The sequence below is a fragment of the Grammomys surdaster genome, unplaced genomic scaffold (assembly GCF_004785775.1).
Source record: "Grammomys surdaster isolate TR1022 unplaced genomic scaffold, NIH_TR_1.0 348, whole genome shotgun sequence".
Lineage (NCBI taxonomy): Eukaryota > Metazoa > Chordata > Mammalia > Rodentia > Muridae > Grammomys > Grammomys surdaster.
The window spans coordinates 2,029,782-2,044,323 of NW_021604767.1; the positions used below are offsets into that span (position 1 = coordinate 2,029,782).

Genomic DNA, 14,542 nt, shown 5'->3' on the forward strand with positions numbered 1-14,542 from the left:
ATAGTATTGATAATTAATTATATTTTACTTGTGGAACAAACAATACAAATTCATCATCACATCATTGCATGTAATTGAAGGACACAAAGGCACCAGAAGTTTGGAGGCCAATTTTGATGTTAGAATTACTGTTGCAACTGCTTAGAAGTAGCTAGTGATTAGTTTACTCTTGTAGATATTTCATTGCTTCTAAATTATCACTTGGTTATGACTCTTGTAGTAACTGCAAACTATTATTTTTTCCTTCTATAGATTCCTGATACCTAGGACTGATGAAGTGTTATTTTTTCCACGAGAGGTGAGATTTTTTTAGATATTATGAAATTATGCTTTTTTGTATATGATTTAAAATGGTAATTTGAGAATGAGAAACATTAAGTGGGATTCTTGACAAGATCTATACTGGAAATGAACCAGTGATCCTCCCTGCCACCTTTCCTCATCTCCCTCTCCCCACTTCTACTTAAAGTACTGAGTTGGATTTCATTTAATTTCTAAGAACAGCTTCTTTACCAAAGTAGAGAGGAGAAGGGTAATATTTACAGGTAGACTCTTAACTGATTTAGTGGGCTTTATAGAGAAAACCATATCCTGAAAAGAAGACTGTATTTTCATCTTAGTGGATTTTTAAAGTGTTGAGTCTTTTTGTCCTCACAAAAATGAGCCCATCAGAAAGGGCTTGGTAGACTATAGTAGCTAGCTGTGAGCCACAGGGCACTTGACTCAAAGTAGCCAATGGAGGGGGCATCCTTTTAAAATAGAAGTTAAAGAGAAGTGGAAAATGAGTATCTATCATTGTTAGCCACCTCTCTCCACCTTTTTAGGTAAATCTTAAGCAAGAAACATAAAATGTCTAGAAACATATAATTAAACAATGCTGAGAAGTCCATTCAATAAAAAATTTGTGAAACAGTACAAAAATATATCAAATTTTGTGTTTGGAAAGTCCCAGCTACAGGAAAAATACTAAAATCCCAATCCTATAAGTATCATGTGAAATAATAGATATGTCTATCTTCTCACACAGTTATGCAAATATGTAAAAATAAGTTCAGAGACTGGTGACTTTAATATATACAGATGAGGTTATTTCAATGTCTAACACTCCTACTGCTTTAGTAATCTTGAATTTTATTTTCTTTCAGAGCATGTTCCAAATGGTAACTATTTAGAACACATGTAAAAAGAGATGGTGATAACTCAGATTTTATAAAAACCTACACAGTAGGTCTCATCAAATCGGAGACCGGCTGAGTGGCTTGGAGGAGCTGCAGAAGTCCAAGTGTGCCAGTGTCCAAGGGATAGTCTATACACAGTGGCAGATCCCAGAGTATCTAAAAGCTACCACTAGATGGAGTACTAAATATAAGTAATTATTTTTCTCTTACATTTAAAAGATTACAAAGCAGTAAAATGTCAATATTCTAACCACTGACATTTCTGAAAATTTATGGAAGCATCCAAATACTTAGCCCAGTTTCTTTACGTTTTAAAAATGTTTCCTGCTCCACTATTTTTCAGTTCAATGATTTCATAAAATGAAACATTCAGCATCAGATAACCTTAATGCTCTTTAGCACTGCTTATGAGAGATACAAATAGATTAATATCACAAAAAAACTACTGTCTGTATTACAGAATTCTTTTGTCTTGTGAATAATTATCAAGTAGTCTCTGCTTGGAAGCCTCAGTACTAGACATTTAGCTAAAGACGCAGTGGGACTTACTTGTCACTTTTTAAAAACTTTTTGAGATATGTATTCAATGAGTAATTATGTGCTATATCCAAAGGGAACCAAATGAACCAAAGAACATGGAATGTCTACTGGTGGTCTGGTGACACCAGGAGGTTTCTTTGAAAAAATAATTTGTTTAAACATTGTCACTGGGGAAAATGCTGTTAATACAAATAGACCTCCTGATGTTATCAGAGCAGCAAGTCATTGCCTACAGATAGAAAACTGGCATGATATTCTAGTATCAAAGCCAACTGCAAATCTTCATGCAGCCACATGACTTAAACAATGTATGCATTGTTCTAACACTAGCATATAGACCAGAAGAGCCTCTGATAGAATTTTTTAAAGGAAGAAACAGACTTATTTAAATAAGTTTATATTATCTATGCTTCAGTCAGTAGCTCGTCTAGTCCTATAAAACTTCAAAGAGCTATTGCAGATACGGTATTAAAGTAGGTCTCTCCACTTAACCATCCAAGTTTCTTGAGGAATATGAAAATTATCATTAAAGTTACAAGATATCAGATTGAAATGATGAGCTTAAGTATATTTATTTGAACATACAAGGTGAAAATCCAACTCACATGTTATTTTAGATTTCAGATAATTCTTCCAAACTGACGAGAAGGCAATTAAGAAGTTGAATTTGTACTACAAATGGCAAACTGCAGAGCTTTCTATGCCCAACTTCTTTAAGACATCTGGCATGTAAATCTACAATGACTGGTGGACCCATACAAATGTCTTAGGAGTGAATTTGTTATTTGACTAGCTTAACACAGGTGAGTAATTGGAAGGAACATTGCAATTGGCACTTGTGAACTGGATTTTCAGAACAATAATGAGAACAGGTGAAGTTAATTCCTTAGTTGGGTTGCTTGTGCCTACATCACAGACATTCACTGTTCAGTAGGATTGGTGTTGATTCAAGCAAAAGCAACATCATTTGGAAGTAGCATGCCAGCAACATTTTGGGAGAAAGTCAAGGAGATTGGGCAAAGATTCATTATTTGTGGAAATACCTAGACTATCTATAAAAATTAGACTAAACTCTCTTGGTTTATAATACTAGGTACTGGATGCAAATTTTATTTAAAATGTTGAAAAGAACTTTGCAAAGAAAAATAGGAATACCACAATTAGAAGCAATTTGGTTGTCATGGTGAGGTAAACTATTTGATTATCTTGTGTTCTCCTCCCCCCCTCTCTCCCCACTGGTAGAATATAATTGATGAACTCAATAAAATTCTGACAGCTCAGAGTTAAAAGGGCTGGATAAGGTAGAGATTAGATTTGACAGTTGTCCTAATCTTTCCAGCCAAGGAAAAATATGATTTTCTAATATATCAGATGATAGCCTGAGAATGTTTACTGTAACAGTTTCTCAAAGAATAAAAGAAATGTTGATAATATGTGAATGACATTAGAGGGTCTGGGACTTGACATAAATGTGATTTATTTACAGAGAAAAAAATCTCTCCTCAATTATTTTAAATTAGAACAGAAGGAAAATTTATGTGACTAGCTTTTGTCTGGAATACTTGGTTACTTCTCTCTTTTATTTTTTAGAAAAGATAATAAAGGGGCTAGGCTGTAAGCCCCCAGAAGTGCAGTAGAATATGAAAAATAGTTGTGAAACACTGTGTTCCTGCACTTCCTTTAAGTTTTCACTTCTGAAGTGAGAACATCATTATAGAACACAGTGAAATTCCATATAAATACAGATAAAGTGGCCAATGTAAGAGAAGCACATGGTTCAAGTATATGATTAAAATTGCTAAGATGGTAAAAAAAATATTTGAAGCCTCAAATTTTGAGAGTATTTCCAGTACACTGATTACTTTAACTGTTAAAAAATTATGTTAACTACAACAGTTGTCTGAATTAGATTCTTCCTTACGAATGTGGTCATTATAAGCCATGTTAAGTGATTCTAATATTTGCCTGCTTTGTTGAAACTCCATTGAAGGTTATGACGCAGAGAGGGATGGCCTGAACAAGGCTCTCTTCAAGAGTGTCAGAAACTGTATGATCAAATGAATACAGCTCCAATCCACCAAGTTAAGGGCTCTGAAGCCGTCATGTCAACGTTCTTGGGCAGCAAAGGATGTATCAGTTCGGGGGTGTGTGTGTGGAGAATGCCACAGAGGCTCTTTGTGTATTCATACAAAGAGGGAAATACTTAGTTAGAATTATAATATTCCCATTGGCTGGCCGGAATCCATGTGAAATATGCAGTGGAAACTGTAACTGATGTTACTGCTTACTTGGGGAGGTGGTGCTAGAATCATAAATCTCCGCCATGTAGCTAGTGCAATAACCATAAGTACTTCCTTGATTCGATGTCTTTATAACTCTAATGAAATTTATATCTATGTTACGTGTAAAATATTTCATATTCCAATGTAAATGCTCTTACAGAGGAAGTTAATGTCACACCCGAAGCCCTCAGGGGAAGTACAAGTGAACTATGTGGCTTTATTTTATTTTCCCTGGGTTTTGGAACCCTGGTGACATACAGATCAGAGATGTTTTGACCTTACATGCTAAAGGACTGAGTTTTATAAAACTCCTTTGCCTCTAGTATCTCATATTTGAGAATATTATTGTGTTGAAGGCAGTGGGGCAGTCTCTTGATTGGAATTTGTTTTTATCACAGGAAACTGAAACCACTAACTTCAAATTGCATGTGACCATGTATGTGATCTGTATGTACAGCAGAATTATGAAGACATCTGGCTTTTCCTCTAATGGTTTCTCCAAAAATGTAACAGGCACATTTGAATAGTATGGTTAGTACCAATAGAAAGTGCAAATGGAGAAAATAAGGGCAGCAAATGTTGAAAATTATTTGAAATTTTCTTTCAAAAATTGGGGCTCCAAGTGGAGCTCAAAGGCAGGCACTTGCCTTAACCCTGGAGTTAAGCCTCTTCCTGTGCCCCCCCCCCCCATAAACCCTGTTTGGTGACTTACTGAAAATACATGCTAACCAGTGTTCATTAAGAAGTGATTAAAAGTTGCAACCTGTTGCCATGGCCACTGATATAAATGTTGTGTTTAAGCACAAAACTGACTTCTATGAAAAATTAAATGCCAAGAATCAAGTCTCTAACACATCATAGCATCCTTTTAAAAACCTGTTTCCTCAGGCAGAACCTTTGGTACTGTCCAGACTGCTGCTCTTTGGGGTACACAGAGAAATCCCATTTCTCAGCAAATAGAAAGTTTCTCAATTGTAGCAATTTAACAAAAACACTATATAGAAAAGAACATTTCTTTTTTCTCTCAGATATGTTAAAATGAAAATTAATTCCTTTCAATTGAATGATGTTTTCTTTCCTTTTTGGGGGGAGGTAGGGAGTAGTTTTGAGACAGAGTTTCTCTATATACCCCTGGCTGTCCTGGAATTCACTCTGTAGACCAGGCTGTGATCAAACTCACAGAGATCTGCCTGCCTCTGCTTCCGAGTCCTGGGATTAAAGACATGCATCACCACTATTGCCCAATTTTTAACTTCAATGTGAAGACATCCTCAGAGCTATTGGTTCATTTGAGATCAGAGATGATGATTCTTTTCCTGGTCTTCAAATGCACAGATGAACCAAGGGTTGCCAGTCATAGAGGTTTGCTGGAACATTCTACATTCCCACTCTCAGAATACAATTTTATATACTCCAGACATACTACACATAGTATCTTACCAAATGAATCTTACCATTCTTTTGTTTATGGATTCTGTTAGTAGCGGGGATATTAGTGGTGACAATGGGTGGTGGACTAGAAGGAGGAGGGTTTACAGTAGCTGGTAATAAAGATGAGAGAGATGCAAGTTTACAAGGAGCATAAAACAGTTAATATGGATAAGCAATCTACAGCTAATTTATGAAAATGCATAGAAGAGCTGAAACTATTTCATGCTACTAATACAATAGACTAAAAGCTTACAATGCAAAAAAAAATAAGGAAGCAAGGCTTTCTATGGTACATGAAGAATCAGTTTGCATGGCTTTGCTGCAACATTGTACACTGGTCTAGAGCTGGCACAGAGGAAACTGAGAAAACACAGTGCAGTTCTATACCCACTTCTGTTCTCAACAGGCTGGTAACACATGGAAAATGAACTTGTTCCAAGAGCTAGTATCCAGAGACTGTTTAAAGAAAGTTAAAAGCAGGCAATCTGCATAGATTAACCTTAGAAGTTCAATGAATCAGCCTGCACTGTTATACAAAGACTAGAGGAATAAAATACCAAAATAAATAATAAATTAAATTAAAAAATAATTATTTTTAATTAATTAATTAAAATAAAAAATAATCAATCAAGTATAAAATAATGAAGAAATGATATAGAAAATTACCTACTAAAGGTACCAGAGAAAATGCCAAACTCCTTGACATAAAATATATGTGGCTACAATAATGCTACAATAATTTTCTTTCATTTGTTCTTGTTTTTTGTTTTTGAGACAAGGTTTTTCTGTGTAACAGCCCTGGTTGTCCTTTGTAGCCCTTTGTAGACCAGGCTGGCCTTGAACTCACAGAAATCTGCCTGCCTTTGTCTGCAGAATGCTGGGAATAAAGGCATGAGATACCATGTCTGGCAAAATAACTTCCATTCAAAATAAAAAGTTATGAAATCACTTTAATGGCTTTGTTAAATGTGAAAAATTGTGTTCATCTTAATTCAAATGCATTGTGAAAATGCTTTTATTCATTAAGGAAAAAACAAACTACAAGACAAGAAAAAGCTGAGTTTCTGGTCATTTGGTCCATGAAATGAGTATTTTAGATACTTAAATTAAAATAATACAAAATAAATTAATTGATGTTTGAAGCCTTCACAGCAAAGGTCTTCTGGTCTGTTTTATAAAACTATTTCATAACTGCAGAAAGTTCATGGAAAGAAAAAACCACTCAATTATCATGGAGAATTGACTGGTAATATTATTCATGCATCTTAGAAGGGAAATTAAAAAATAATGAGTTTCCTCCTTCCTCTGTCTTGCTTGATCTTGCTTCTAATCTGTTACCTTTGTGCTGTGAACCTCTTAACCAAGCCAGCTTTTATGGAAAGGCATTCCAATGGTTCTCACGTGGAACATAGAAGATACTATGTTTTATATAGGTATGTAACATGTAACATGACAATTGGATGAAAATGGGTCACAAAATATTAGCAAAATGATACATTTAAGGCAACACATTTATATTACTATTTATGCTATATGTTACATATATGTGTAACTATGCTATTAGCATGCAACTACCTTCAATTTTACTCACATAAACAATTTTATTCACAATATAGTCATTAAGGATCAAAATAATTAACACAGTTAATACTATCATTAACTTGCTGTAACCATATTTATCCTAAAATTTAAGATATATATTATAACATAAATTGCCTCCTGGCCTCATCTTCAATCTTTTCTAAACACTCAACATGCGTTATCCTCAATTTATGAATATGAGTACTGCTTCAAAATATTGTATGACTGCATACCCAAGATGCTTACAGAAATCTTGGGAAGAAACATGGGGAGAGATGAAATCAGCTGTTGTTGAGCACCTTGTAGCCATTCACATTTAGAAAACCCGAGCTTTGTGTCAATATAGCCAATCTGTCTGGACAGCACATTATTTGTACACACTGGTACTGAGTACCCACACAGCCAAAACACATCCAGAAACTCTGTTTTGCTGTTTCTGGCTTTTCAGGTGAACATTAAGATGACATCTACAACTTCCCAAACAGCAAGGGTTAAGAACATGAAAAGGTTTCAGAAGATGATGTCGATTCCTTACCTTGACAGAGAGTCCCCAGATCTGAACAGTTTGTCAGCTCTGCTGCAGGAAGCGGGATCAGGTAGGAACCTTGGTCAACACAGAGGCATACGCAAATTTAACTTGTGATTTGCTAATATAATCCAAAAAGTAAATATTATCAATCATGCAATTCATAAAGCAGAAACAATCTTCAGAGAGTCAACTGACTCAACTACTCCCACAGAAAAATGTCTTTTAATTTGACTGTGCCATACTTTTCTCAAATGGAGAATTGAATAATTCAAATTGCCCACAAATTCTTGAGCTCAATGCTTCAGCCATATGCACATGGAGTAAAGAAGTGTGATTGTGCTTTAGTTTATGTAAAACACTTGGGGATTTTTTTTGAATAATGAACTATGTGACCCAGGTAGCAATTCATGTAAATAGAATAATATGAACATTCAGGGTACATTTCAAAACAGAACTTGGGTATGTGAATTACTCATAAAATGCAAATTATTTGTATGTAAACACAATTATGCAACCTGTACAATTCCATAGGTATCTTTCCGGGATTTCAGATCAGTTTGTTTCGTTTGACTTCAAGCTTTCTCTGAAGCCTCCTCAACAGGAAGCAGACACTGAGCTGATTTTTCTAATAGAAATATTAGATGCTCTTTGTTACATTAACTCTTCCTGTCATGATCATAGGCTAAAGTTACTGCAAATAATATGGCACTTGAAAAAAGACTTAAGAATTAAGTCAAATATTTACATTATGCATACATACATATATACTACACCATATCTTATATATATGTGTACACACACACTTATGGCATTAGTGTAGTGGTGAATTCATTCTAATGTTTAAACATGTACCCAACTTTCCCATGGGAACACTGTGTGGAGACAGAGCAGGTGCATGAGCTCACAGAGTATGTCTAATTAGGTAAGTGAGAGACACACAAGCAGAAAACATCTCAACCATTTAATGCCATCTAGGAAGGTATGGTTTCCTCTTTCTCAGATGTCTCAGGCTCATGGAAAGGACTGTGGCACATCAGAAAAGGCCAGCTCTACAGGCAAGTCTATCATGTGACATTTACTGGCAAGAAACTACTTCATAGGTTCCTGTAACAAGCACAGACACGGTGATCTACAGCTTCTGAGGTGTGGCAGGCAGAAAATTCCTGCTGCCATGTCTACTGTCAGAGAGGCACCAGTGGGAGCTGGCCTTACTGTAACATATGCCCACTTGCCTAGGGAAGAGCTTCAATGCTGATGGTGGCCCAATGGAAGCCATGACAGAATCTTGATGAGAAGAATGAGCAGGAAATCAGCACACAGGTACTGAGGTTGTCAGAGCACTGAGGCAAGCAGACAGGATTTCTGAAACCTATGCTTATGAGGCACTGAAGAGGACTGGTAATGCACACACTTGGCACCACTGTAGTAGAGTAATTACAGAAATGTGTGGGCATAATCAGATGTCTATCAGTGCAGTCTATGGAAGATGGTCCAGTATACAACAGCAGGACTGAGTCTTCTAATGCTGAATCTCATACGAGGTAGGGACGCATGCTCAAGCTTCACTACACAAGTTACTAAATGTGTTATGAATGACAGCTAAATATCTGAGCTCTTTAAAAAAAAAGCAATTGGAATAAGTGAAGGGGGATGTAGTGAAACCTTAGACTGTCATTTGAAAAACAACAATTTTTGATGCAATAAGATAAAAGAGTATTAATCATTCAGGCTTGACATCATGAGTGTCAAGAATGGGGACTTAAAGGGATGGATACAAGAAATGTGAAGAGATTGTGTAAGATTCGGTGACAAATTGGAAAGAGGAAGAGAAAGGGAAGAACAATTTTCAGATTTCCAATTGAGAAACTGGGTGTGATGACCTATAAGTGGAGAAAAGAAACAGCAAGGGGGAATTCTCTTCTGTTGTGTCTGGCAAGGGAAGTCATTTGCCTGTTGGGCATCTATAAAGCACACCCGAGAAGAGAAGTTGTTTCCGTAAGGGACCAGTCAACAAAAGATACTGAAAGGTTTGTATTCACCAAAGTATGGGTTTGAGAAGAGAGGAGAATCGGACTTCAGCTATGTCTATAGTTAGGTTTTCAGAGCAGAGATCTGGGGAGATAAAAACAGTTCCCGGTCTAGGTGGCTTCACAAAAATTAAGTAAAGAGCGTTGAATGGAGAGTCTGTCAACATTGAGTGGAACTGATAAGGCTGACTTGATAAAGACTGAAAAAAAAGCAAAACCTTTAACTGCGCCATACAGGAATCAGTGTCAGTCTTGTGGGAACAATGAAACTCAGACTGTGGAGCTTTGGAGAGTTAACCACACAGGAGGAAGCCTGGCTGTGCAAGGAAGCAGAGATAGGGAAGGGGAGTTGTGAAGACTGAAAACCTAACCCAGCATGTACTCTGGAAAAAGTGTGTGATGTAGTGAAATGGAGGGAGGCTGGAGAGAGAAGGAGGGAGCTTGTACATGTCCACTCTTTCCAGGGCCTCACTTCTACAGGCCTTCCTTCATGTTTTAGAAGGGACTCCTAGAAAACTAACAAGCCTATCAGACTCACGTGACTAGAGAAATCTCAGCTTTGCAACACAGCACTATGGAGACCCTTGGATGAGGTTCCTGCAGTTCTCAGATTACACACAATGCTGGCAGTCCAGGGCTCCTTAGAGGCTTCTGGAACTGATACAGTATCTCTCCAAGACAAAGAGAGATAAGGCACAAGGTTGTGGGAAAGGAGTTCTTAGGCTAACTACATGTCCACTGCAGTGTATCTATCTAAGAGCTCAGAGGTGGCGGTGAGGGAAAATTTCAGAAGAGCTATGATTTAAAACAAGATCTTGACCATTTTATCAGCATCAGTGTATACACTTCAATCTGGGACTTCCTGTCGGCTAAAACCGTAAACATTCACTTCTGAATATTTTAATTAGTTGTTCTCTTTAGAGGAAGGCCACGTTTATCAAATTGCTAGCATTGTATAAATACTGAATAGATACCATTGTATTATGGTCTCCTGGAGCAATAGAAATTACATCTGAATTATTTTAAGTGAAAATGGCACAATAACAAAAGACCTAATTTAATTAGAAGGAAATTACACTCTTGCATTACAAATGCATGAGACTACATAAACAGATACATAAAATACTGCTGGAGTATGTTGAAATACCACTGTCATCTTAGCTGCACAGGAGGTTGAAGCGGGAGGAGCACTTGAGATCAGCAGTTCAAGGCTAGTCTGCTGAACATAACAAGACAGCACCTCAGATAAATAAGGAAATATGCCCACAGCATACACAAAGTGTTCATTTGATACTCAGCTGTACTTTCATTGCCCAGTTTTCTAGGCTTACAGATTTACAAGTTGGGAGACAAACTCTTGTTTGGGATAATGACCTATCAGTCATCAGTGATGCTTAAGTGATCTCTGTGTGTTCATGGTCTGGCTTTGAGTTTCTTCAAAGGTACTTAAAGCTTATTAGCTAACAGAAAAATTTAGAGTTACATATAATGCATTAAAAAAAGAAATCTTGAAAATGGGGAGCTAGGACTGGGGATACAGCTCAGTGGGTAGAGTGCCTGCCTAGAATTCATGAAACCTTGAGTTCCAGTCCCACTACATTGGATTGGCATGGCGGCACACAACCTAACACTTGGGAGGTGGAAAGAGGAGGACCACATCAAGCTTATTGGTACCCAGGGAATTTCAGACCAGCATCATTAGGTATGTTGTCTCAAAGAGGAAAACAGGTAGTTGGGCTTCTATTCTTTCTACTCTTCTCCCAGCCACACTAGTGAAAGGAGTCACTAGTATTATACAAGGTGTGCTAAATAGAACTGATGTGTAGCTAGCAGGTCATCACATATCCTCCTTAATAATTTTAATCTTAGCAAAGTAAATTATAAAATGTCAGAAAAATGTTTTCCAAGTTTCTCTTTGTTGATGTTACTAAGATGAATTTTATAATTTTTCATAAGTAAATATATTAAATTATTTTATGATTTTTTATTTTGTGTTTTTCTTTTTTGTATTATGATGGATGTGTATGCATATGTAGGTTTGTACGACTATATCTGCATGTGTATGTATGTGTACATATGTGTGGAGGCCCAGAAACTGATGGCAGGCATCTTCTTCAATCGCTTTCCATATTGTCTTTTGATGCAGAATCTCTGATTCAACCCGGAACTCACTGATTCCATTACACAGCCTAATTAGTGTGCCCCAGAGACCCTTTCCCTGCCTTTCCACTCTTGGGATTACAGGTATATAATTACAGTCTTTTTAGGTGGGTTTCAAGATCCTAACTCAGGTCCTTTGACATCTCCTCCAGTCCTATTTTATAAGTTTTATTATTATTTTGTATATACAATTATTTCTAAAGATTACCTGTGTTCTTCATGAGTTTGAGCACCCTCAAAGAATAACGTGCTTGTCAAGATAAAGCAATTATAATTTTAGTTAAAAATTATCTAATAATCTAGCAATGGTGAACTCAGTAATTGGCTGTGCATGAAACTAAGGATCAGTAATTGAATTTTAGAGCTAAGAAAGTCAAGACTATAGTGTATTACTTAGTTAATTATGAGAAATGGTGGGAATTTGAAAGTTAGTGATTAGGAGCAGAAATTTAGAGAACTAAAGTCCATTGAAATATCCATAAATTTCTAGAAAAGAATGCAAACAAAGCTGGGTACTTACAACTTGTGTCTTATCTCTACGTCCACAGTGACTAAGACAGGGAAGTGCTTAAGAAATGCTGGACAAATACATGTAATTTGCTTGAACTTAGGCTGCTCATTGAGTTATACTATACCACTCCTCAGGAAAGAGCAGTAATCAGTTAAATAAATAAAACCAGCAGAGAAAGTACTGTCTGTTCTTTGTGAAAAGCGAAGGGCAGTCACCAGTGTCTAAACTGTAATCATAACACAGCAGATACTTGTATCTATAATTAAAGGGTCAGAAAAGGAAATGACCTGTTCCTGAAGGTCATAAAATGGGGTATGTTTGAAAACTGTTCTAGGAAAAATAAAGATGCTCTAAGGTTTACAAAGAACTATTGATAAGACCACATTTTTATCAGAGAAGAACAGACAAGATTGACTGATTTTTAAAAAGACAAACCAGCTTTAAAAAAATTAATTCATAGATAGTCCCAAAATATTTCAAAAAAATGTAGCAAAGCAAAATAGCACGATTATGAAATTGTTGAATCAGTTATTGATGACATTGGTTTTAATGTGTGACATGTGATAGCATAGTTATATACTCAATGTGATCTGTTCTGTCTGAGCCCCTTATTTTCTCTTTCTGTAATTTATCCAGTCGCACAGAGATGGAAAACATATTCATTTTGTACCACAAGTGAATACTAGAATAGTCAATACTTGGCAGACTTGGCCAGTCTTCTGGAATGTAAGGAATGAGATTGCACTTTCCCATTGGTTACTGTACTCACTGAAAGCTTGGGGAATTATGATGACTCTCAACAGCAATCACAATATTTTCCGGGGTGGGGTGAAGAAGGTTAAAATGTTAACAGAGCACCTTTTATTTTTCTTGATGATTGAAGTTTTGCTTAACCAACAAGGCCAAGATACAATCTGGTACAGGTATTTCCTGTCAGTTAATAAGTGACTTAAACTCTTCAGCCCCAGGGGGATGATTAAGCAGCAGGAATTTCCTTCTCCCACCAATCCTCCTGACAGGCACAGCAAGACATCTGGGTGCACAGTTGGGGGTTGGGGGGTAGTGTCACCCTGGAATGTCGAGATGACTGCTATAAAGTTAATGAGAATCAACTGCATTGAGTCTGTAAGAGTGGGCTGTCTTACAATGAAATCGTTTTGTGGACTTACACATGACTAAGATATGTGAGCACTCATTTGATAAGTTCTGGTAATCTTCAGGCTTTAGGATGAGGTGGTGTTTTAACCTCAGAGGCGGTGTTTAAGAAAATAGAAGGAATGCATGATCTCACTTATGTGTGGAATCCCAAGAAGTTGAAATCATAGAAATAAAGTAGACTTGTGATTCACAGGGGCTGGAGGGCAGAAGGTGGGTCAAAGGGACTAGAGATTATCAACCAAAGGGTAAAATTCTAGGAGTAGTTAGTTTAGATGATCTATTATACTGCATACAGTTGTAGTTAAAAATGATGTAGCATGAAGTTTGAATTTGCTCAAAAAGGGCTAACAGCATAACCAGTCTCTGATCCTTTCCCTGAATGCAAAACACTAAAAGGAATTTCTAAAGATTTAAAATTTTTTCACTATGAATTCATGACTAAGTAGGATGTAGTAGTTTAAATTACCTGTTTTATAATATATAGGGAAACATCATGTTAAATAAATAGATACATTTTATCAATTAGAATAGTATTAACTAATTAAAAATGCTTTCAAAGGTGAGATTAACAGGGATAAATTGATGATGTGTGTGGTAGCAAACTAGCCACTTCAACAACTGATCAGTTATATGCTTCATTTTCCTCACTACTTAGAGCAAAAAGAGTGCTCTCAATTGAGATCTTTCAGTTTAAATGCCAACCAGGGTCAGAAGGTAAGCCTAAAGAGGAAAAAGCCAACAGGACTGGGGAGTTGGGGTTATAAATGTGATGGAGGCTGAGGTGAACTCTAAAACCTCTTCAAAGGGAATAGCCACCACTTTGCTCTAGCTGTGTTATCCATGCAGAAATACTAGCCAGGCATTTGTGTTTGCCAAGAAAATCAAATAATTCATTTTATGTGGAATCTAATTTTTAGTGCTGGAGACAAAGTCGCCATTGAGAAGCATAATGTGTAAGAAACACAGGTGGAGGGCACATGAAAATCAACCCCCCCCCCCTGCTCAGCTCTAAGGACTTTGCTACATCTCGTGTGTCTTTCCCACTGCTATTCCAAGTGTGAGCCTCAGCCACTCTGAGGATTCTTTGCTAGTTTGAGGACTCAGTTTTTTTACTCATGAAGACTGATGATAAACATTTTAGGATG

The 14,542-nt window shown here is 36.7% G+C and overlaps 1 protein-coding gene across 6 annotated transcripts in view; it reads right to left on the reverse strand.

Moving 5' to 3' along the window:
• Adgrg6 (adhesion G protein-coupled receptor G6) overlaps nucleotides 1-14,542 on the reverse strand; it is a 135,235-nt gene that overhangs the window by 46,104 nt on the left and 74,589 nt on the right. For 4 of the 6 annotated variants that reach the window (XM_028779240.1, XM_028779241.1, XM_028779243.1 and 1 more), the window contains exons 5-6: nucleotides 7,548-7,616; nucleotides 5,455-5,541 (exon numbers count right to left, since the gene is read on the reverse strand). In XM_028779240.1, the coding sequence (XP_028635073.1) occupies nucleotides 5,455-5,541; nucleotides 7,548-7,616 (156 nt within the window). The remainder of the gene's footprint in view (nucleotides 1-5,454; nucleotides 5,542-7,547; nucleotides 7,617-14,542) is intronic. The other 2 variants (XM_028779242.1, XM_028779245.1) reach the window with 1 other exon arrangement.